The following is a 23,172-nucleotide window of genomic DNA, read 5'->3' as shown; positions in this document are numbered from 1 at the left end:
GCTTGGCATCTATGCAAGTATCTCATTCTTTTCAGTACTGTTATCAACTGAAAAAGATAATTTTTGCCCTAACTTTCCACTGACCTTCTATTGCTAGTTCCCTCCACTATAGTTGCTCTTAAATTACACAAAGTGTTTATTGGGTAATTCTATTATGTAACTTGGGTGTTAAAAATTAAAATTAAAACGTACTCTCTTTCTCTTTCTCTCTCTCTCTCTCTCTCGTGTATTTGTGCTCAACTCATTCTGCTTGCATTTATTATATACTATTTCCAGTCTTGTTTGCCTCGACAACTTTTAACAAATTCTCTTTATTGAAGGATCACAGTTCATTTAAGATATTACCCTAAGGATTATATTCAAGAATTTATGGCAGATGCAATTTCTTTCTTGCTGAGGAATGCACCTGAGAAGCAACTAAAGAAAGGTAATTACTGTACTGCTGTTTCTTCAATGTTGTTCCATTGATTTAGAAAGTAATTTAGACAATTGTGTGGATAGTATATTGTAAGTCTAAGTAAACTATATTCTGCATAATAATTTTTAACCTTAAGAGGCAATTAACTGGATTTTTTTTTGATGAATGAAGAAAATTTATTAATTCAGAAAAACAGTTCAGGAAACACTGAAGAGGCATGAGCTGTTACCTCTTCAGAAAAGTATTACATCAGAATAAAACCGAATTAACCATAAATAAAATTACAAAGCAGCCCAAAATAACTGCTCCCTTGTAGCCCCCTGCTTAGCTAACCCATCCGCTAAGGTGTTTGCTGATCTTCCCACCCAAAGAGAGGTAACAGTCATATTTTTTGTAAGCCAGTTGGCTTTCCTTAATAAATCTGTGTCACCACATGGCTGAAGCTGGGTCTGTCAACCATCCCAAAACAATTTGAGAGTCTCCTTCAACTACCAAGTGCTGGACTCCTAATAGTTCTGCAATCTGAATACCTTGTACTGCAGCTAAAATCTCAGCTCTATTAGAGTTTCCTATTCCCACGGGGACTGAAAACAAGGCTAATATGTTGCTCTTCGTGTCTCTCAGCACCCCTCCTATCCCCGATGGGCCTGGGTTTCCTTGGCTGCTGCCATCAAAGTTCAGCTTTACCCATCCTTGAGGTGGAGGGGTCCACACTACAGATTCCCTGTCCTTGTATGGCTGTTAGACTCTGCTATCCAGTTTCTCCAAATATCATCAAAGGAAAAGGTATGAAAGAAGTCCAAAGTTCTCAACCAGTGGATTGCCCTAGTCAAGATACAATCCTCAACAGCCCGAATGCTTCTTTCTTTTTCCTTGAATATCCTTGCATTCCTTTCTTCCCAAATTGTCTACAATGCGGCTGCTCTAATACATCTCCACATCATTTTTCCTTTTTTTTGTTGGCCACACAAAAAAGGAAGGATCGAACAGTTGGCTTAAGTCTGTGGACAGATTCCACCTACACCAAAACAAAGAAAAAATCTAACTCCAAATAGCTCTAGGAAAGGAACAAGATACAATTAACTGGATTCATCCACTAAGCTTAGTAATAGCTAATAAGTTATGGTTATACGTGCATTTGTAATCATCATCACCACCACCACGGCACCATCATCATCATCATCATCGATGCCTTATCCCAACCATATGGGGACATGTACATTTGTAATAACAACATTAAATATATATAACTTTAGCATTTTCTTGTTAGGAAGTGTTTGAGTTTTATTTTTTATTGGTAACAGATCAAATAGATAATATTTTGATGAAAAACAGAAGTGAAGTACAACATGAAAAGGAAAAATATAACTAGACAAAAAAGTGGATGGCTCACCCAATTGAAAAAATGAGCCTAAGAACAAATACTAACGGATTTAACACTGATCTTTTTTTTTTTTTCATTTATTGGGAAGTTCTAGTGGTGTCATCCAGTAGAAGGGATAGTTTCTTTGACATGGTTATCTCCTCCATTAATAGAGTATAATTATATTTTGATGGATGATGCATGTGGAGTCCAGGTGATTCAGGTGCCGGGGGAGCATTTTATTGTAAGGTGCCAACCAGCGGGTTGGGGGATGGGCTACCCCTGTTGTGTAGCCCTTCTGAAGAAATAAAAAAAGGGATCTGATAGGTTTGGGAATTCTAAACTGGAAGAACTTCGAGCTCTGCTTCAAGGTCTCAGACTGGCGCAGACATCAGAATACAGGAACCTGCTTGTAGTAGGGTATTCAAAGTAAAAACATTAGTTGGTTAAGAGGAGAAAGGAAAAGATCTTGGCATTTTTAAGACATCTGATTGGTGAAGCATGACACTTGGCCATTAGTTGTTTTTGACTGGATTCCTAGGTTTACTAACTATATCGTTTAACTCTCTAGCCTGAGAGTGAGTTAGTAGGCATACTTCCATTAGGGGTGGATACCCTTTAGACTAAAGAATTCATACAATTTTAACTCTATTTGGAGCTGTGGAGCAGCAACAATAGGCTGGCTCTTTTTGTAATATATGAAAATAGACTCTACACATACCTTTTTGAGGTGTAACATACATACATGTATATTGTGTACATGCCAGTTCAGATTTCAAGACATGTTTGGAAGAGTGCAAATGCCAGTTCAGTTTTGCTAGTGTTTGGTAAGTGCATATATGTCTTGAAAATGACAGCAAACACAGATTTCAAGACATGTTTGCATTCAAAATGAGAGCTGTAATCATTCATGGAGAGAGAGAGAGATGAGAGAGAGAAAGAGAAGAAGAGGAAGATATTATTGAGAGACAAAAAAAACCAACTCCTTCTGGCTCCCGCCAGTTTAGTTATTTATATTAACTTAATATAAAAGGAATGGGAGATTACAAGTATGCCCTTGGTGGCACTCCCTAGAAACAAACTAATAAGAAAGAAAGAAACTAACTGATTGACAACATCTTAAGATGACAACCCGCAAACAACAACTATAAAATAACAATTAAATAATCCTCACAACACTCCCCCTCAAGTTGGGTTGAATATGTCTATCATGCCCAGCTTGTCATATAACTCTTTGTGCCACGAGTATGGAAGCCCTTTTGTGAGGACATTAGCGAGATGTTCCTTGGAGTTGACATAAGGGATGCAAATTTCCCTTTTTTCCAAATTTTCCCTTATGAAGTGTTTGTCCACCTCAATGTGCTTGGTTCTCTCATGTAGGACAGGGTTGTTGGCGATGTTTATGGCTGCCTTGTTGTCATAGTAAAGAGACATAGGATTATGAACAACAACTCCAAGCTCCCCTAGAAGATTTTTTAGCCAAAGGACTTCAGCCACCCCATGTGCCATAGCTCTATATTCAGCCTCAACACTTGACCTTGCTACCACACTTTGTTTCTTGCTTTTCCAGGTCACTAGATTTCCTCCCACAAATGTGCAATATCCACTCGTGGACTTTCTATCATCCACAACACCTGCCCAATCAGCATCTGTAAAGACTTCTACCTTTTGGTGATTATGTTTACTGAATAGTAGACCTGTTCCGGGATACATTCTTAAGTATCTAAGAACTCTCTCTACTGCCTCCATGTGTGGTTTCTTAGGAGAGTGCATGAATTGGCTTAGAACCCCAACTGAATAGGCAATGTCTAGACGGGTTATGGACAAATAAATCAGTTTTCCCACTTACCTTTGGAACTGTTTCACATCTTTTAGTGGTTCACCATCACAGTCACCCAGCTTGTGATCAACATCCATGGGAGTATCTGCTGGCCTTGCACCTAATTTGCCTATGTCTTGTAATAGATCAAGGTTGTATTTCCTTTGAGAAATGAAGGTGGTCTCTGAAGGAATTCATTATATCTTCCTCGAGGTCAGAATTAGTAAGGTGGTCCCGGGTAGTACCGGCAACCTGAGTATCTTGGGTTGCCACATGTGCTGTATTATGTGTTGTGTTCATCTTCTTTTGACATTGCCCTTTACCTTGTTCTTGGTTCTTCACTGCCCACTTGGGTTTCCCTTGAATGTCCCAACATGTGTCACGTGTATGCTGTGAGTGCCGACAGTGCGTACAAAACAACTTGTCTTTATCATCAGCCTTCTTGGTGTCACTTTTCTTCCCCATGTTGTTATTACTCATTGCAGCCAAAGCAACTTGTTGCTCCCCCTCGGTTGTAACTGTCACACTCCGCCTATTTTCTTCCGATTGAACAAGGGCATATACCTCGTGAACCGACGATAACTTTTTGCTTCCTAAGATCTGGACTCTCAAGGGTTCATAGGCAAGGTTCAGTCCCAACAAGAAGGCAAACACACGCTGCTGAGAAACCAGCTTCTTGTAGGCCTTAGCATCGTCATCATGTTTCCACTCTATAGCCTGATAATGATCCAATTCCTTCCATACGGAAGTAAGGGCTGAATAATAGGAAGACAAGCTACGATTTCCCTATTTATAGGTTGAGGATTTAGCTTGCAACTAGTAAACCTTGGCATAATGCCTTTGCTCAGAATAGGTAGTTTTGGCCTGTTCCCAAATCTCACTAGCAGTGTCTGCCCACATAAAGTTCTTCTTCACATTAGGTTCCATGGCTACAAGGAGCCAAGACATCACCATACTGTTTTCTTGGTTCCACCTATCATGTTCATTTGTCTCATTCTTGGGTTCTTTCACCCTTCTATTTATGTAACTAGCTTTTCCCCTTGCCGTTACATAAAGTTTTACACTTTTAGCCCACTCCAGGTAGTTTAGACCATTTAAAGGGGTAACGGGCATGGAAAACATCATGTTTTCACTTCCCATACCAACTGTGCTGCGGGTCGGTGTAACTGCCGGTGAAGTTGGATCATAGTTAGCCATAGAGTACTGTTGAATCAGACCAAATCCCACACAACTACACAACCACCACAATCAGAATATTAACCCTCAAGGAATTTACTTCTGGAATGTGGAAAAAAACAAAAAAAACTGTTGAAATAAACTCAGTGATGGTTCAATCATTCAAACAGCCCAGTAATCAGTCCAACACCAGCCCAGTAAGGCTTTCAGACCATTGGCCATAAAAAAAAAACAAGAACACATACCCTGTCCAACACCTGTACAAAGGTGCCAACCAGAAACTAACTTCACAGCATCGAACAGATAAGAAAGGGAGTCTTTTTCTGCGTCACTCTTCTTCTACTAGGGTCACCTTGATATTACGACCAAGGAAGAACCCAAAGGAAGAGCCGCAAGTAGTCTGCTAGGGTTTCTCTGTCTTCCACGTCCAAGAAATCAAAGAAGAAAAGAGGACGAAGCAGGTTCAAATGGGAGAAACTGATTTTTTTATAGCCTAGAACCTTGCTTTGATACCATGTAATCATTCATGGAGAGAGAGAGACGAGAGAGAGAAAGAGAAGAAGAGGAAGATATGATTGAGAGACAAAAAAACCAACTCCTGGCTTCCGCCAGTTTAGTTATTTATATTAACTTAATATAAAAGGAATGGGAGATTACAAGTATGTCCCTGGTGGCACTCCCTAGAAACAAACTAATAAGAAAGAAAGAAACTAACTGATTGGCAACATCTTAAGCTGACAACCCACTAACAGCAACTATAAAATAACAATTAAATAATCCCCACAACAAGAGCAAAAATGCATGCAAGCTTTGCACTCAAATTTGATCAATGTTAAAAAGGTAGATTTCAATCTTGGGATTCGTGTTTGTATGTATTGCAAATAAAAATCATTTGGCAAGAGTATAGATTTATCATTATAAAACTAAACCAACTTTGCATTTTCATGAACTAGATATATTTGCATTTGTACTGAACATTTTTTGTATTTGCACTCTTCCCAAATAGAGCCCAAAGAAACATGTCTCATTGGTTTGCCTCCGTTGGGCAAGTTCCCATTACTAGTCAAATCTTTCAGTTGATTCCTTTGCTGGAGGACCTGCTAAGAAAAATGGAGTTTGCAGAAAGTATTTGATTACCTCAATTGCTTAGAACTAACACTAATATTCTTTAGGTTAGGGCTGTTCATGGGTCAAATCGGTTCAGTTCATAGTTTTCAAGGCACCAAGGCGAGGCTAGGCGACAGGGGGCGCCTAGTCGCCTAGGCAATGATTTTTTTTTTTAAAGTAAAACCATATATCCTAGGGTAGTTCCCTAGGTTCCTTAACCATCTTTCCTTAATAATTATTCATAATTTTCATAAGAAAAGTATAAGTTTCATGTTTAAGTCTAGAAAATCAACATTTTATGAGAAGAAAAAGAACAAAGTAAAGAAAGTTCAAAAAATATAGGGTATGGACTCCTAGACCTAATGGAACCTTCACTTGTGCTTCTTTCTTCAAGCCCATCTCTTAACTTTCTACTCACCAACCCTATCCGTCAAAAGAAATTTGGTGCAGGCCAGTTCCCCCAAAAATTATGGCGTTTTGTTGGGAAGTATTCCATGGGAAAGTAAACACTCTAGATAACCTACAAAAGAGAAGACCTTTCCTCTGTATTTCTCCTTATTGGTGTATCCTCTGTAGAGCTCACGGTGAGGATTATTACCACCTATTAATATCTTGTCCCTTTTCTGCAGACCTTTGGGCTTGGCTACTTTTGTTGTTTTAGAGTAATTGGAGTCTACCAGCAGAAGTTCACATGCTCTTCAACCATTCTACCTTTTATTGGCCTACAAAAATAGGGAGAATTATGTGGAGATGTGCTCGTGCTGCCTTGATTTGGACTCTTTGGGAAGAAGGGAATGCTAGAATTTTTCAAGAAAAGGAAAGGAGCTGTCAGGAATTGAAAGACTGTGTGCTGAATAGGGCAATACCTTGGCTGAAGACCTTGGAAATCTTTCATCAATTCTCCTTTAATGACCTTTGGAGAAATTGATCAATAGTAGCGAGGTGTTCATCCCTAAAGGACAAATCAATTACAAGCTGGTCTCCTCCATCCGAAGGCTCACTAAAGTTGAACTTTGATGGAAGTAGCATGGGTAATCCAGTATTATCTGGAACTGGGGGGTGCTTTGAGAAATGAGAAGGGAGAGATTTTGTTGCTCTACTCAGGTCCCTTTGGAATTGGGGACTACATCAGGGCAAAACTATTAGCTGCTGTACAAAGGGTGCAACTTGCAAACCGGATGGGGGTACAACACCTAACAATCGAGGGGGATTCCAAAGTGGTGGTGGGTTGGTTGAAAAATCCTAAAGAGGCTATGTGGCGTTACAAGAATGGAATGAAGAATTTTAGTTGGTTGACAAGGAATATGTTGGTCACTGTACAGTGGGTGGGGAGATCAAAAAATACTTTGTTAGATGTGTTAGCCAAGCAAGGGGTAAATAGGGAAGAATTGTTTTGGGCTTAGTTGTGATTCTTGCTTTTGTTTCCTAGTTTACTTGTAACATTCAAGGAGGGGCTGCAGCTCGTGCCTCTCCCTGGGATGTTGTATGAACTCATTTTAAATCTGCTTCTAAATTAATAAATTTATTATCATTCATAAAAAAAAATTCAAAATATATATGGGCTGAACCCCTACTTTTGTTGTAGGAAAGAAGAAAAGAAAAGGTGGAAGAAGAAGAAGACATGGAAGAAGAAATGTATTTTGATCCTTGATTGAACCCTCAAAAATTTCAACACCTGAACCTATAAGCGAAGGAAGAACTTAAAATTTTGTTTATCCAATCTCTTTGTTCCTAATTAAAAATAAAAGGAAAAATGACCCAGAACTAATGGAAACCATTAGTTTTCTTTGAATAATAAAGCAATATTTTTTAGTCAGTCATAACCATTTTTCCTATAGCATTACAGCGTTCCTATTGCTGTTGTTCTTGGTCATTTTTCCTTTGGAACAAAGAGATTTGAAAAACAAATTTTTAAGTTCTTCCTTTGCTTATAGGTTCAGGTGTTGAAATTTTTGAGGGTTCAATCAAGGATCAAAATTTTGATATGATACGCCCCATATCGGGTGTATTGTATTGTATCTTTGGGGTCCCGATACTTGTTTACAGGTGTTTTTGGGGACCCATTTTTTAAATAATATATATTAAAAATGATTTTTTTTATGAACGAATATAATTTATTAAAACAGAAATATGAGGCAATACAGTAGACCCAAGTGGAGGCACGAGTTGTTACCTCTTCTAACAAATATTACATCAAACTAAAGCAGACTTGACCAGAATTAACCAGAACTAAAATTACAAAGTGGCCCAAAATAAATGTTCCCTTGATGCCCCTTGCTTAGCTAACCCATCCACTAAGGCATTTGATGATCTTCCCACCCAATGAAAGGTAACGGCCATGTCTTTTGTGATCCAGTTGACTTTCCTTAGCATATCTCTATGTCGCCACATATCTGAAGCTGGTTCTGTCAGCCATCCCACAACAATCTCGGAGTCCCCTTCAACTACCAAGTGTTGGACTCCTAACTGTTCTGCAATCTGAATACCTTGTACTGCCGCTAATAACTCAGCTCTATTGGAGTCTCCTATTCCCATGGGGCCTGAAAAAAATGCTAATATTTTGCTTTCATTATCTCTCAGCACCCCTTTTATCCCGGAAGGGCCTGGGTTTCCTACGTGGCTTCCATCAAAATTCAGCTTTACCCATCCTTCAGGTGGAAACAGAATTCCTGTCTTTCCTTTTATGGCTGTTAGCCACCGCTAACAAGTTTCTCCAAAAATCATCGAAGGAGAATGTATAAAATAGGTCCTTCTCAACCAATGAATGGCCCTAGTTAATATACAATCCTCAACAGCTTGAGTGCTTTTTTCCTCCTTAAATACCCTTGCGTTCCTTTCTTCCCATATTGTCCACAAGGCGGCTGCTATAATACATCTCCACATTATTTTTCCCTTTTTTGTAGGCTACACAAAAAATGAAGGATCAAATAGCTGACTTAAATCTACGGACAGATTTCACTTGCACCCAAATAAAGAGAAAATCCAACTCCAAATAGCACTAGAAAAGGAACAAGATACAAGTAAGTGAGAGCAATCCTCACCACTAACCCTGCAAAGTACACACCAGTTGGGGGACAAACACAAAGAAGGCCTTTTCCTCTGCAAACAGTCCAAGGTATTAATCTTTCTATAAAACACCTCCTAGCAGAAAATAATAGCTTTAGGTGGAACCAGTCTAGACCAAATCTCCTTTTTAGAAAACCCCATTGTCCCTGGGAAGAACAAAAGGGATTTGAAAAAGGAAGCACAGGTAAAGTAACCTTTTGGGTGAGGGAACCATAACCTCACATCCAAACTATGGGGGTCCAAGAAGACACAATCAAGAAGGGACAGCAGATCTGAAACACTGTTAAGTTCATTATCCCTCAAGCCTCTCTGATAGCCAAAGTCCCAACTTAAGGAGGGGGTGAAAAAGGAGATGAGAGAAAAAGAGAGATAACCTTTTCCTTATAAAGGGAAATGGAATAAAGAGACGGAATTTGGTCATTTAGGGCAACATTACCCACCCAAATGTCTTCCCAAAATAAAACAGATGTACCAGAATTAACATCATACCTGAAAAAGTTGAGAAACTAAGGGGGGATACTCTGGATTGCTTTCCATGGGGAAGCCAACGTAGCTTGACGTGATACACTTGCATCCCAACCATTTTCCTGTCTACCATGTATACTAGCTATCACTTCATGCCACAACCTCTCCCTTTCTCTAGGCCATCTCCACAACCACTTTCTTAGGAGAGCTTTATTCTTGAGAGTTAATTAACCTTCCTAGTCCCAAGCCACCTTCCTCTTTACTCCTACAAACTATTTCCCAGTTAATTAGGTGGTCTTTCTTTTCCTCCCCTGGCTCCCAAAGGAAATTTCTCATTAATCTCTCCAACTTCTTAGCTTCCCTATTAGGAATCCTGAAAGTGGAGAGAAAATAGACCTGTAGATTTGCTAGAGTAGCTCTCAATAGTCACTTTACCCCCTATAGAGATGTAGTTCTTTTTCCAAGAAGTTAATATTTTCTCAAACTTTTCCGACATTGGGGTCCAGAAACTACTCTCTTTTGGATTAGTCCCTAGAGGAAGACCTAAGTACTGTAGAGGCCAAGTAGTGACGGAACAACCTAAGCAATCTGCCAGAGTCTGGATGATCCCCTCATTCATATTCACACCTACCACACAACTCTTCTCCATGTTTATTCTCAAATTTGATACCTCCTCAAAGTGTTGTATCAATGCTCTAAGATTCCTCACTTTTTGCCTATCACCCCCTTCACAAAAAATTATGATATCATCAACAAACTGTAGGTGGGTTACCCTAATGTTATTCCTTCCTATCTTCCAGCCACTCACTTCCTCTTCCCTATCTGCCTTAGAGATTAATCTGCTGAAAACATCTGCAACTAAGGTGAAAAGAAATGGGCAGTGAGGGTGACCTTGTCTAAGGCCTCTACAGGTAGGGAGAAAATCTTTGACCACCCCATTCACCAAGACTAAGTAATGATAGGAGCTAATAAAACCTTTACCCAGTTGCACGATCTATCTCCAAAACCACAACACCCAAGGACCTCTAATAAAAAAAATGAAATTGAAAACCAAAGAAATAAAAAAAATAGGGGGAGTATCGTTATAAGTACCGATACACCTCTGCCAATACAAAGGGGTGTATCAATATTGTGAAGTATGGGTTCAATACAGCAGTTAGCAATGTTGCATTGATTAAACCCTAAGAAAATAAGAAAGTAATAAAAATAAATTAGTATATAAACACATAAAACGATCATTCTAGTTTAATAATGTCTATTTTATAGTTATAATGTCAAAAAATAAAAAAAATATAAAAGTATTTTATAACCCAGTGCACAAAACTGCTAGGCGACTGGGCGAGGCGAGCCTCCAAGGGCGCCTTGTCGCCTAGGCGTCGCCTTGACAACTATGGTTCAGTTTCACATGTTTTTGTCAATTGAACCAACCATCTCAGGTTGACTTATAAGCCAACCGAAACCGATGGAAGTTAATAAAAAAACTGAGCAAAAACTAAATGTGCATAAGGTTGGTTTAATCAGTTTGAAACCAAACCGACATTCTCCTCTTTTAAACCCAAGTTAGAAAGCACTGTTTCAATTTTCGCATGTAGCATCTCATCATTGTCCGTCTTTGTTAGCTTTTTACTTGTAAAATATTATTATTAATTTCTTTTCTGGCATCGACAATAAATATATTGTCAGCCCTCATTGTCTGCTTTTATCAGCTTTTTACTTGTTACCTCACTATTTTATTAAGAATATCAATGCATGACAGGTTGTTGTAAGCCTTATTACCTGTTTATGTTGTCAGCTTTTTACTTTTTGAGGTTTCTCTACAACTTTTTATGGGAGATGTCAAAGCATTGTGGAGAAAGAAGGGCTAACGGATAACACAAGTATATATGTATATTACAGTCGGGTTGGTTCAGTGTTGGTCGGTTTATACACGACCAAACCGAAACCGACCCGACCTCTCTGATTTTCATAATTGAGGAACTGAAACCGATTGGCACTATTTGAAAATCGTCCAATTTGAGTCGAGTTGGGTCGGATTGGTCGGTTTAATTGGTTTCATGAACAGCCCTACTTTAGGTAAAGGCTATCCTAGTAGAGAGTATGTGTTTTACAGTATTAAGTGAAATCTAGAGGGAAAAACTAACTTCTGTATGTCATGTTTGTAGGTATATTGCAGCAAATTGTTTTGGTAGGGTTTCTTTTCTCTCTGTTTGAAAGGTAGTGGTGCTGATATATGTAATTTTCGTATAAATAATCTGTTTGTATTATAAAGATACACTATGGAAGGACCAAAACATAACCTCACAAGAGAAACCTGGGAGAGTAGTCTGAAAATAATACTTGCTTCTCCCAACCCCTTCCCTGGTAAGATTTGCAGGTAACAAGTTAGGTGACTTTTGGATGCATTTACATGTGATGCTCACTCTGGATGCTAAAACTATAGCCTCCCTATATGGTGGCATAATGATCTGAGGCCATCTTATCTCTCTATCATCCATCTGAAATTTATCTTTTAGTTGCTCCAAAGTATTGAGGGTGGGCCTTGGCGGAATGGTTGGTTTGCTCCATTAAGACCTGGGTGACCAGGGTTCAAATCTTGGAAACAGCCTTTCTGTATGTGCAGGGGGTAAGGCTGCATATATCCGTTCCTCCTAGACCCCACATTGGCGGGAGCCTCGTGCACTGGGCTGCCCTTTAGTTGCTCCAAATATTAGATCAACCAAAGCCTTGGAAAAATATCAGGACTAGACCTTGTAGTAATGCTAAGCTCTAACTGAATGCTTGGGCCCAATTGGCACTGGAAATACTTTTTATTTCTTTCACCACCGTGACCTCTGACTGCCTCTTGCACTGAAAAGACTTATAATTTCTTTCACCATCAGCATCTTGCCACCATATTCTTGATAAATGTTTTATTTACTTTATGTATGGTTGGTATTCAACTCTCATGAGATTGTTTTGCTTATACTTTCTTGATTTGCTAAATGTGTGCCAATGAATATATGTTATATGAATTTACTGACATTCTATTAGAGATTCAAGATCTCTAGAAATCACTTTGAACACTGAGTTGTTTAATGATTTCTTGAGTGATGATTTGCTAAGGAATCAGAAGGAGGTTGCAAGGTCAGCTCTGGTGGTAGTGCCTTCTTTACATTACTTGGGCTCCTCCTTGCGGATTTATCAAGTTGAATTTTGATGGGACCTATATTGGGAATCCAGGGCCTTTAGGCATTGGGGGAGTACTAAGGTATGAGGAAGGAAACATAATTGCTCTTTTCTCTGGTCCAATAGGAATGGGTGACTCTCTTTGGGCTGAGATCATGGCAGCCCTGGAAGGTGTACAAAGAGCCAAGGACTTGGGCATTACTAAATTGGTTATAGAAGGAGACTCCGAGTTGGTGGTGGGCTAGCTAAAGAGAGAGATGACTGGATTTTGGAACTATAGCAACGAAAATGGGAAATTGAATTGGTTGGCAAAGGATATTGAAATTAAGCTGAATTGGATTAAAAGAAGTGCTAACTCTTTTGCTGACGGGTTATCTTAAGCAAGGGGTGAACATGGGTGCTTTGTTTTGGGCTAATATGTAACTTGGTTTTTGTTTCTTTTGGTTGGGGAGTTAATAGAATTTATCTCCCCTTATCCTTTGTACTTAATCTCCATTTTTCTTAATGAAAGTTATTTGTTATTGATAAAAAAAAGAAACTTATCAAAAAAAAACGAAAATCGGCCAACACACTATAGCTGATTTATTGGCCATGGGTGGCATGAACATGGACTTATCATTCATTGTATTGTGGTGTATTCTACTGAAGTAGATTCATGGTATCATTGTAGTTGGCTTTGGTTGTAACCATCCAGTGGTGGAGGAATGTCCTGCTGCATGATTACTATTAATAATTTAAGAAAGCTCAAAGCTCACATGACCTGTTAGGGGTGGGTAGCAAAGGCTAGCCCACAAAGGAGAGCTTCACAACTATGTATATCTTCAATCTTTATGGTTTAATCAATAATCATATTGGGTATTGATAAGAAAAGCTCAATTGATCTGTTAACAGTCAATTAATTTAATGCATACATGCATGCCTTTACTTGCTTCGTTATTCTTTTTCCTTTTGTACAATTTTACACACATTGTCATTTGATACAATATATGCTTATACATATTTATATACTCAAGTTTATTCTTTTGGATTACAACTTATGATAGCTTACTGCTGATGTAATCCAGGTATTAGGAAAATCATAAATGAAGTTGTAAAGAGACCTTCAGATGTGAGAAAATCTGGGGTTAGTGCTTTACTTTGGTATACTATGAGAGGAACTCCATCAAGGCTCCATTCAAGAGCAGAGCAGGTTCTGCTGTTATTGGTGAATAATTCTATATTTGAAATTGGTGATAAATCTGCTCAAGGTAAGATTTTTTTCCCTATAGAATGCTACATTAGTCAGCCGCTCAGCATGCTCATTTTGTGTAATATCTATTTGGGTGCCATCTTACTCCAGATCCTCTTTTCATGTCTGAATATGATCTAATCTATTGTCTGAGGCTAAATTGAGTATATTCATCATGTGGTTTGGCTGTGTTTAAACTTCATTGATTATTAAGGTCTTTTTATTTTTTTTCCTTTTCATTTCTTAGTATAAAATAAAAACATATAGTTTACATGTCAAGTATGCCATATCATTTCTGGTGCAACTTCAGCAGAATGAAGTGCAACTTAAAATAGTATTTAAGGTGTTTGGTTAAACTAGGAGAATCATAAAGAGTCATTGTGATGATGGACTGACTTATATACAGCAGATTAAGGGAATTAGGATTAACTTAAAAGAAATATGACAGAGAATCAAGGAAGAAGATGAACTGTTTTGACTGTATAATATTAATGCTGAACAAAGACTTCAGCAATGATAAGCTAGAAGAAAGTGAAAAATGAAGAAAGAAGAGCAATGCAAGGTGCTAACCAGCTGGTTGGTAAGGTCTCCTGCTGGTCGAGCGGAGACTTGGGATCAAATACCACCTGCACCTGGGTTGGGGGATGGGCTAACCCCCCTGTTGTGTAGCCCTTCAAAAGAAATAAAAAAAAGAAAGAAGAATAATAGTTGCTGTATTGGAGACAAAACGAGAAAAATTTTGAGGAAAGAAATCTTAAGTTGGAATATTTCATTCCACAGTTATAAATGAGAGTTTAGAAGTTGTGACGGTGGTATATCCAGCACCATATTATTGCTGAGAACATGAAAGTACTTAGAGGAATCTTATGAGGCTTAGTGTAGACTCCAGGTTTTAGAAGGAACCTGATTTAGAGCTTGCTGACATTGGTCGAGACAAAGGGGGAAAGATGCATACCAATGTGTGTGGATGTTGGGAAGTTGCCTTTTTATTGTTTGGTTGCTTCTCAACCATCTCTGCACATCAAAGAATGTCTGTTTCCCCAACAGGGTATTATTTAGACCTTTGGTCTCATTAAAAGCTGCTTTTATGTTGTAGATTGTGTACTTTAGGCTGCGTTTGTTTGCTGTGCAAATACCAGTTCAATGCATAAATGTACTCTGGTTCAGTTTTGGAAGCATTTAGTAAGCATACATTTGTGTACTGAAAATGACAGCTATCACAACTTCCAAAACACGTTTATAGTTAAAATGAGAGCAAAGTTTGTACCCAAAAAATTGATACACACTTTGCACTCATAGTTGGTCAATGTAAAAAAGATGGATTTGAGTCTTGGAATCCGTGTTTGTACTCATTATAACCAGAAACCATTTAGTTGGGATACCAAACTTATCAGTGTAAAATTAGAACACTTTGCATTGGCCAGAGGGGGTTTTTGCATGGTACGTATTTGTTCTTGCATTGGAAACAAATGCAGCCTTATTATGCTCAGTTTGGAAGGAGTACTAATACAAATTTGTAGCTTGCAAAACCTTATATTTTGTATATATTTGTACTGTAGATATCGGCATTTGTACTCCTTCCAAACTGAGCCTTAGGGAAATGTCTCACTAGGGGTTCTGATCAACAAAATGTCTGACTAGGGGCAAAATAATTTGAAGGGGTAGGGAGCTGCTGGAAATAGGGTATGTGTTTTGTCCTTTATAGATGGAAACTGCAGATAATCTGTTCGTACTTCGTACACTGCCCCACAGCATAGGTGGAATGATTTTTTGCCACTTGGTCCAGCTTAGCTGGTCTTTTCCTGGCACCTCAGTGGAGGTATTAGATGCATGGTACATCTACGGCCTGAGTAAGAAAGAGGAATGTCGCATTGAATCTTGTTCTCATAGTGATCCTATATTACTTGTTTGGTCAGAAAGGAATGCAAGAATTATTGAAGACTGTTTGTAGTGAGGTCATTTTGAGGAAAGCTGTGGCTACTTCTCTCTTCTGTCTCTTAGTGACAAATGCTTTCAGGAATGTATCGCACTTGTCTTCTCTCCATGATATTTTCTTTGGACAATGATAAATGTAGGTCTATATGGTGTTTTATGTTATGGATGTCCTTTTTTGCCTCCCTTTATAGACACACTCTACATTAGGTTCTCAAATGCTATACTTGTATATCTACATCTTTTATCATTAAATGTAAGAGTTATATTATCTTTTCCAAAAGTAAGGAGCTGTGCGATAACAGCCGAGGTGGCTGAGAAAACCTATAAAATTAATAACATACATTCAAAAAATATTGTAAAATATAAATAAAACTAAAAAATTGCCAACAAAATTTCCCATAATCTTGTGAGATTTTGAAAATTTGTTTCAAATTTTAGGTCTGAAATGGATGAAACTTCCAAAATTTAAAACCTTGCTGGAGATGAACATTTGGTTGTTTTTCCGTCATTTTCAACCTTGGTAATTTCTGGGAGTTTTAAAGTGGAAATGGAATCACTTTTCTCTTTGGGTGATTGACTAGTGGTTCAACTGTCCTGGTCAAGTGGCTCTACCTGTGATGTCATAAATTGAATATTAAAAATAGAAAGCAAATAAAAATACAGAAAAATTGCAGAAGAAATGGGCTTACCTGTGACAATGTTTTTAATCTGTTCTTGACATGGATGGGTCGAATTTTCTCAGACCTGTTTAAAGCCAATAAATCCATGGTTAACCAGCAAATTGTTTAACCCACTACATGTTTCAATGGCTCACATTATTCCATTAATTTTGTTTTTAATTAACATTTTAATATGACCAACCAGTCGGTGAAGTGGTTGGAAGTGGTTGGTCAAAAAATGGGTGAGAGAGAGAGAGAGGGGCGTAAGATCTGTTCCGTGGCAATCAGAGAGAGAGAGAGAGAGAGAGAGGGGAGGGGGCTTCTATACAGGGTTACTTAACCTAATATTCCCATCTATGGGCCTGAAACATAATAGCTCGTATTTATTTTTTTGATAAATGAATGGTATTTTATTCAAAGGAAACAAAATGATGTTACAATACAGACTGCCCGAGGAGATGCACGAGCTGGTACCTCTCTTCAACAACAACAATGTACTACATCAGACTCGGAAATGAAAGTTTACAGAGCTGCCCAGAATAAATGTTCTCTTGATACCCCTTGCTTAGCTAACCCATCCGCTATGGTATTAGATGTTCTACCCACCCACTGAGAATTTACAGTCATGTTCCTTGAAAACCAATTAACTTTCCTCATAATGTCCCTGTAGCACCAAATAACTGAATCTGGATTTTTTAACCAACCCACAACAACTTTGGAGTCTCCTTCAATAAGCAAATTCTGAACTCCTAACTGATCTGCAATCTGAATACCTTGTAACGCCGTTAGAAGCTCAGCTCTAATAGAGCCTCCTATACCTATGGAGCCTGAGGATAAAGCTAAGTTATTGCTGTCTTTATCTCTTAGCACCCTTCCTATCCCTGAAAGACCTGGATTTCCTTGGCTGCTATCATCAAAATTTAGCTTTGTCCAGCCATCAGGAGGCACTCACACAGCTGGTACCCTGTTCTTCCAAGTACTGCTACTAGCCACAACTATCCAATTCCTCCAAATGTCATCAAAAGAGTATATTTTAAAGGAATCCAATGATCTCAGCCAATGGATTGCCCTGTCAAAATACAATCCTTTACAGTGAGTATTTCGCTCATTCTCTTGGAAAATCCTCGCATTTCTTTCTTCTCAAATTGTCCATATAGCAGCAACTCTAATGATCCTCCACATTGTTTTACCATTTTTTGTGGGCCACACAGAAGGAAGGGTCAAAGAGCTGATTTACAGTTGTAGTCAAATTCCACCTGCACCCAAACAAGGCAAACATCCAACCCCAAATAGCATCAGAAAAAGAACAGGTTAAAAGTAAATGAGAGCAATCCTCACCATTAAGCCTTCAAAGTACACACTAGTTAGGAGACAACACATGGAAGGCCTTCTCTTCTGCAGCAAGTCTGAAGTGTTGATTTTTCTATAGAACACCTCCCAGCAGAAAATAATAATTTTAGGAGGTATACAGGTCTAGACCAGATCTCCTTAGCTGGAAAATCCAACTATCTCGGGGAAGAGCAAAGGGACTTAAAGATGGAGGCACACGTGAAGTAACTTTTTGGATTAGGGGACCAAAGTCTTACATCAGATCTGAGAGCGTCCAGAAAAACACTTCCAAGTAGTGACAAAAGGTCTGAAACACAAGAGAGTTCATGATCCCTCAAGCCCCTACGAAACCCAAAGTCCAAATTCAGAGAGGAAGGGGAAACAGATGTTGGAAGAAAGTGTGAGATTGCTTTATTCTTGTAACAAGAAAGGGAATAAAGAGAAGGGAAACTGTCCTTAAGGGCAGAATGGCCCACTCAGATGTCTTCCCAAAATAAAACCGAAGTACCAGAATTGACATCATACCTAATAAAGTTGAGGAAAAAAGGGAGCATACTCTGAATTGCTTTCCAAGGAGTTGCCAACATGGCTTGACGCGATACACCAGCATCCCATCCATTTCCCGACTTACCATGTATACTATCTATCACCTCATGCCACCACCTCTCCTGTTCCAAGGGCCATCTCCACAACCATTTACCTAAGAAAGCTTTATTCTTTAAAACTAAGTTCCCTAGCCCCAACCCACCCTCCTCTTTCCTCCTACATACTATTCCCCAGTTTATTAAATGATCATTTTTTTCCTCCCCTAGCTCCCAAAGAAAATTTCTCATTAATCTCTCCAACTTCTTGGCCTCCCTAACAGGAATCTTGAACACAGAGAAGTAATATATCAGCAGATTTGCTAAGGAAGTTTTCAGTAAAGTTCTAAGGGCCACATAATTGCTCGTATTTAAGCTGTAGATTTTCTTTAGGTGTTTGATCCATTTAAATCAGATGATCGAACCAGTGAACCATCATCAAACCAAAACCAGGTTGATATCCAGGTCAGGTTTTAATACATTGTTTTCTACTATTATATATTTGGTATATTAAATAAAAATGTGTGGTAAATGAGAATTATTATTTTTAATGCTGGAAATAGCTACACATACAAAAAAAGTGTACCCCATGACCCACTGTCCAAGTCAATAGGGGTGCAAATGGATCAGATAAGATCTGATCCGATCGGAATCTGATCATATTTTTGTCAGATTCGGATTATCCTCTGTCGGATTCTCAGATTGTATCGGATAATCAAATCCAAGGTTCAAAGTATCGATACGTATCAGCCCATATCAGTCGATACTATCGTGCCGATGGATTCCCGATACGCCCCTCTAGGGGTTGTATTGGGTCAGGCCATGGTTCAGAGGGTAGCCGGGCCTTAAACCGACCCCTCTGAACTGGTTTCAAAAAAAATAAATAGAACCTAAAAAAAGTACTGATACAGGCTGATACGCCCTATCGGTGTATCGGCCTGTGTTGATACATTGAACCTTGATCAGATCCGATTGTATTCGGATCACCTCCCTATCCAATCCGATCCGATCCGACTCGACCTATTTATGTGTATATATATTTATAAATATACTTACTTATATAAAGACATGTATATATTTATATATTTACTTATAAATATGTTTATATTGCTGTTTTTGCAAATTTTTATAAAAAGACATGTATATATATTTAATATATATGACGAAAATAGTTGAAAAAATACTTATAGTTTTTGTTTTTCTTTATATAATTTTTTGCTTTTTTCTTTTAATAATTTATTATTATTTTTTCATATTTCAAATTAGATTGGATCAGATTCAGATATCCGACATCCTTAACAGATTCGGATTTGAATAACCATTCGTGAGATCCGATTGGATCTTTGGATTTGGTCGTGTCTTGGATATGTAATATCGGATCGGATTCAGATATACCATGATTCAAATCCGATCCGATCCATTTGCATCCCTACAGGTCAAACAGTTAAGTGGTTCAACCATCTGGGTCACTAGGTTGTTGACCCAGTCAATGATCTTTTTGCAGGTGAATGGTTCTGGGATGAAATGGACCTGGACATATGACCTGGTGATTGGTTGACTGGTCTGACAGTCACAGGCAGGTTGAAAATATTGATTTCTACACAGTGGTATCTTCCTTCATCTAGAAAGAAAAAGCTTAATTTGATGGATATTCATTAGACTATCAGGGCGTCTCTGGAATTTGGGGAAGAGGTCTTACTGTCTTACAGAGTACCACAACGGAATTGCTTGACAGTTATTGATAACTTGTCTTGAATTCCTTTCTTTATGCAAGGCCATTGCTTTCTCCCCCTGAAATGGAGAGGGTGGAGGCTGAATGGTATTCAACCACTGCAACTGAATTTGGAGGTGTTATTGGTCCTTGGAGATTCCCCTGTCTGTTAGGGAGTCACATATCTTAGCATTCATTCGAGGTAAAGACCTTGTTCTTGCCAGCTAACTTGGTACTAGATTATTTGGCCAAGGACAGAGTTAAGTTTGTTTATCTGAATCTTATATTTGTTTCACTTTTTTGCAGTTTTTCCTTTCTGGTGTCTTGGACGCTGCTAGTCTTGTATTATTCCTGCTACTTCCTCTATCTTAACTGTGAGGCTGCCTTGAAATGAAATGGTGAAAAGGATTCATATAGGAAACAAACCCAGTTAGCTGGCTAGTTCCTTGATAATGGTGGTGCTGATTAGTTTTTTTAGTTGGCTGAACTTTTTTACTTCAAAAAGGTTCATCTATAATCATACAGAGAGGTTAATAAATGATACTACTTAGCTACTGAACCTGTAATATTTTACTGAGGTTTCAATTGAAAATTTTGTAGTTTGTTTAAATTTTCTTGTCCTTCTCTTTTTTCAACGAGTGTTGTATTAGGCATGTGACTGTTGTTGTGTTTCCTTAAGATGCTTGTAATAGTATACTTAAATTATAGGTTCTTGATTGTTCTTCCTTTTTTTCTAGGCTCAATATATGATAGTTAATTTTGAATTCTTTTATGCTCATCGTCTTGTTTTTCCTAAGTCTTTAGTGGGTATGCAGGTTCAGATACCATTGTTGAGGTTGTAACTATTACCTTTCAAAGATTATGCGAGGAGCTTCAACAGGAGTTGAATTTGATATTTGATTGCTTATTAGTGGAAATATCTGATTGTGTTATTCAAGAACAGTTGTTGCACCTGACTCGTCTACTGTCTATTCTTATTTCTACTGTCCAGTTTACAACAGGTGGAAAAGTTTCAGGTGAGTAAAAATTAGCCTGATTAATTTTGGAGACCCTGTATTTTGACAAAATTCCACCTGTCTAATCTTCAGGGGTCTGACCCTTGTCTTGTACTTGTACACCTTCTTGTTTAACCCTCCTCTTTCTATTCAATGAAATCAGTTAACTTCTTTCAAAAAAAAAAAAAAGTAAAAATTAGCCTGATTAAACTCATTATGTAACCTTATTCCTTACGTTGCTTTGTTTTTGATCTTTTGGTGATCACTCGTCACTCTCCTGATGTGCCAAAAAAAAACTCTTTCTACAACTCCAAGGTGGATGTAGGGTGGCTACAGAACCCAGAGGTGTGGTTTGATGCTTTAAGAATGAACTTAAAAAATTCAAGTGGCTGACAAGAAATCTGTGTGTCAGAATACAGTGGGTGGGGAGATCAACTATTGCTATGGCTGATAGTTTAGCCAAGCAAGTGGCAAATAGGGAACAGTTATATTGGGCACAAATCTATTTTTTTATCAATAAAATTAATAATAATGTTCACAGTGGGACTCGAACCCACATATCTATTTTAATTTTTAAATTTTTATTGTTGGAGAGGTCGCAGCTCGTGCCTCTCCATGGTTCTCTTGTATCTGTTATTCTCCTTTTTCTAATAAAATTTTCTCATTTATCAAAAAAAAATCTCCAAGTTAATATGTTTATTTAAACTACTATTTTATATGGTTTATGTGTTGTTCTTTTACAGATTACCAACCAATGCTTAATCTTGTGGGGTTGCTTACGAGGACATATATCAAGCCTTCTGGCAATGGGATGGTAGAGGATCATTCTTATGATTTGGTCAATAAAATTCTTCAATTTATGTTGTGCCTTCTTGATGGGCTCCACAATTCCAATGATGCATCAGCCATTGCAAGCATATCTACTCAATGGGCTCCTATATTTGAATTGAGAAACCCATGGTAATGCATCTAACAAACTAGTTGAGCATTATTGTGTATCTTGGGTTTTCAGTGCTTTTATTTGACCTAGGTAGTCTGAAATTATCCAAATTTGAATCTGACTCTTGTATTTTTTTACCCAAACTTTACTCCTAAAGGAAGGGTCTGAAATTTTATTAATAAATAAATCAAGAAGCTTATGAAGATGGGGTTGGAAGTAGAAGCCTTACACCTCTAAAAAATTTATACAAAGGGTTTGAGTCATAGACACTATATATAGCAATGTTTATAAAACTGGATTGGACCGGCCTGTCGGACTGGTCAAACCATGACCCAGGACCCTTGCTGGTTTGGTCATACCCTAAAAACCGGAATTCTTAAAACGGCTGGCCGGATGGTTTAATTGGAGAACCGGTCCTGGTTTTATAGAATCACCTGGGTGATTAATGGATGGAATTTTCAAATGCTAATGAGAGGACTTGAACCCTGACGTATCATTTATGTGTAATCTCTTGTTACCATCAATCATTCCTTCATTTGTGTTTGTTTATGCCTATTTACAGAAAATGTGTGTTGAGAGGTTCTATCGAAAAAAAAGTTAGTTGAGAGGCTTGAACCCTGGTCATTTGCTTTAAAAATTAAGGAACTAACTATTTATCCACCACACAAGCATGATATTATTTGTGAAATATATCATATACAGTGTTTATGTGACCCACAATATATGTATGCATATGCCATGCCATCACGGTTCGCCTCCAGTTTGACTACGGTTGAACTTTTGATCCTTGAACCTCTCCCTTTTCCGGTTTTATGCCTGGTCTGGTTCTTTGAACACTGATATATACAGAAAACCTAAACCATCCCCTAAACCCAAAGGTCAATCTGTTCTTGTAATAGATGGAATTTGTAGGTGATCTTCATATGAAAGAGATTGTATGCTGGTGGAGATTTCATGCTAAAAAAAATCTTATATTCCCACTTGTTACATGCCATGTTTGCTAATGCATCAGCAACCCTGTTCCCTTCACAAAGTAAATGCTGAAATGTAATAGACTAATAGTCTTGTCCAATTCCAGCATCTTGATTTGTCAATTCAATGGTGAATGTGCCATGGTATCTTGTAATTACAATTTAATATGTTCACTGCTAGTTAAGAATCACTTTCAATGGTCAAGTTGGAATCTTCAAGCTGCTTACCAAAGTTGATGGTTTA

The 23,172-nt window shown here is 38.1% G+C and overlaps 1 protein-coding gene across 2 annotated transcripts in view; it reads left to right on the top strand.

Annotated features, from left to right (window-relative positions):
- Window positions 1–23,172, top strand: part of LOC148854638 (ARM repeat superfamily protein) — a 91,754-nt gene that overhangs the window by 31,776 nt on the left and 36,806 nt on the right. For both annotated transcript variants that reach the window (XM_088941477.1, XM_088941476.1), the window contains exons 7-10: window positions 321–427; window positions 13,644–13,826; window positions 20,838–21,038; window positions 21,761–21,977. In XM_088941477.1, coding sequence (XP_088797603.1) covers window positions 321–427; window positions 13,644–13,826; window positions 20,838–21,038; window positions 21,761–21,977 — 708 coding nt within the window. The remainder of the gene's footprint in view (window positions 1–320; window positions 428–13,643; window positions 13,827–20,837; window positions 21,039–21,760; window positions 21,978–23,172) is intronic.

The sequence above is a fragment of the Nelumbo lutea genome, chromosome 4, assembly GCF_056320005.1.
Source record: "Nelumbo lutea isolate HS-2025 chromosome 4, American lotus-T2T, whole genome shotgun sequence".
Classification (NCBI taxonomy): Eukaryota; Viridiplantae; Streptophyta; class Magnoliopsida; order Proteales; family Nelumbonaceae; genus Nelumbo; species Nelumbo lutea.
The sequence above is the reverse complement of the archived record's forward strand: the minus strand, read 5'-3'. Positions and strand labels throughout refer to the sequence as shown.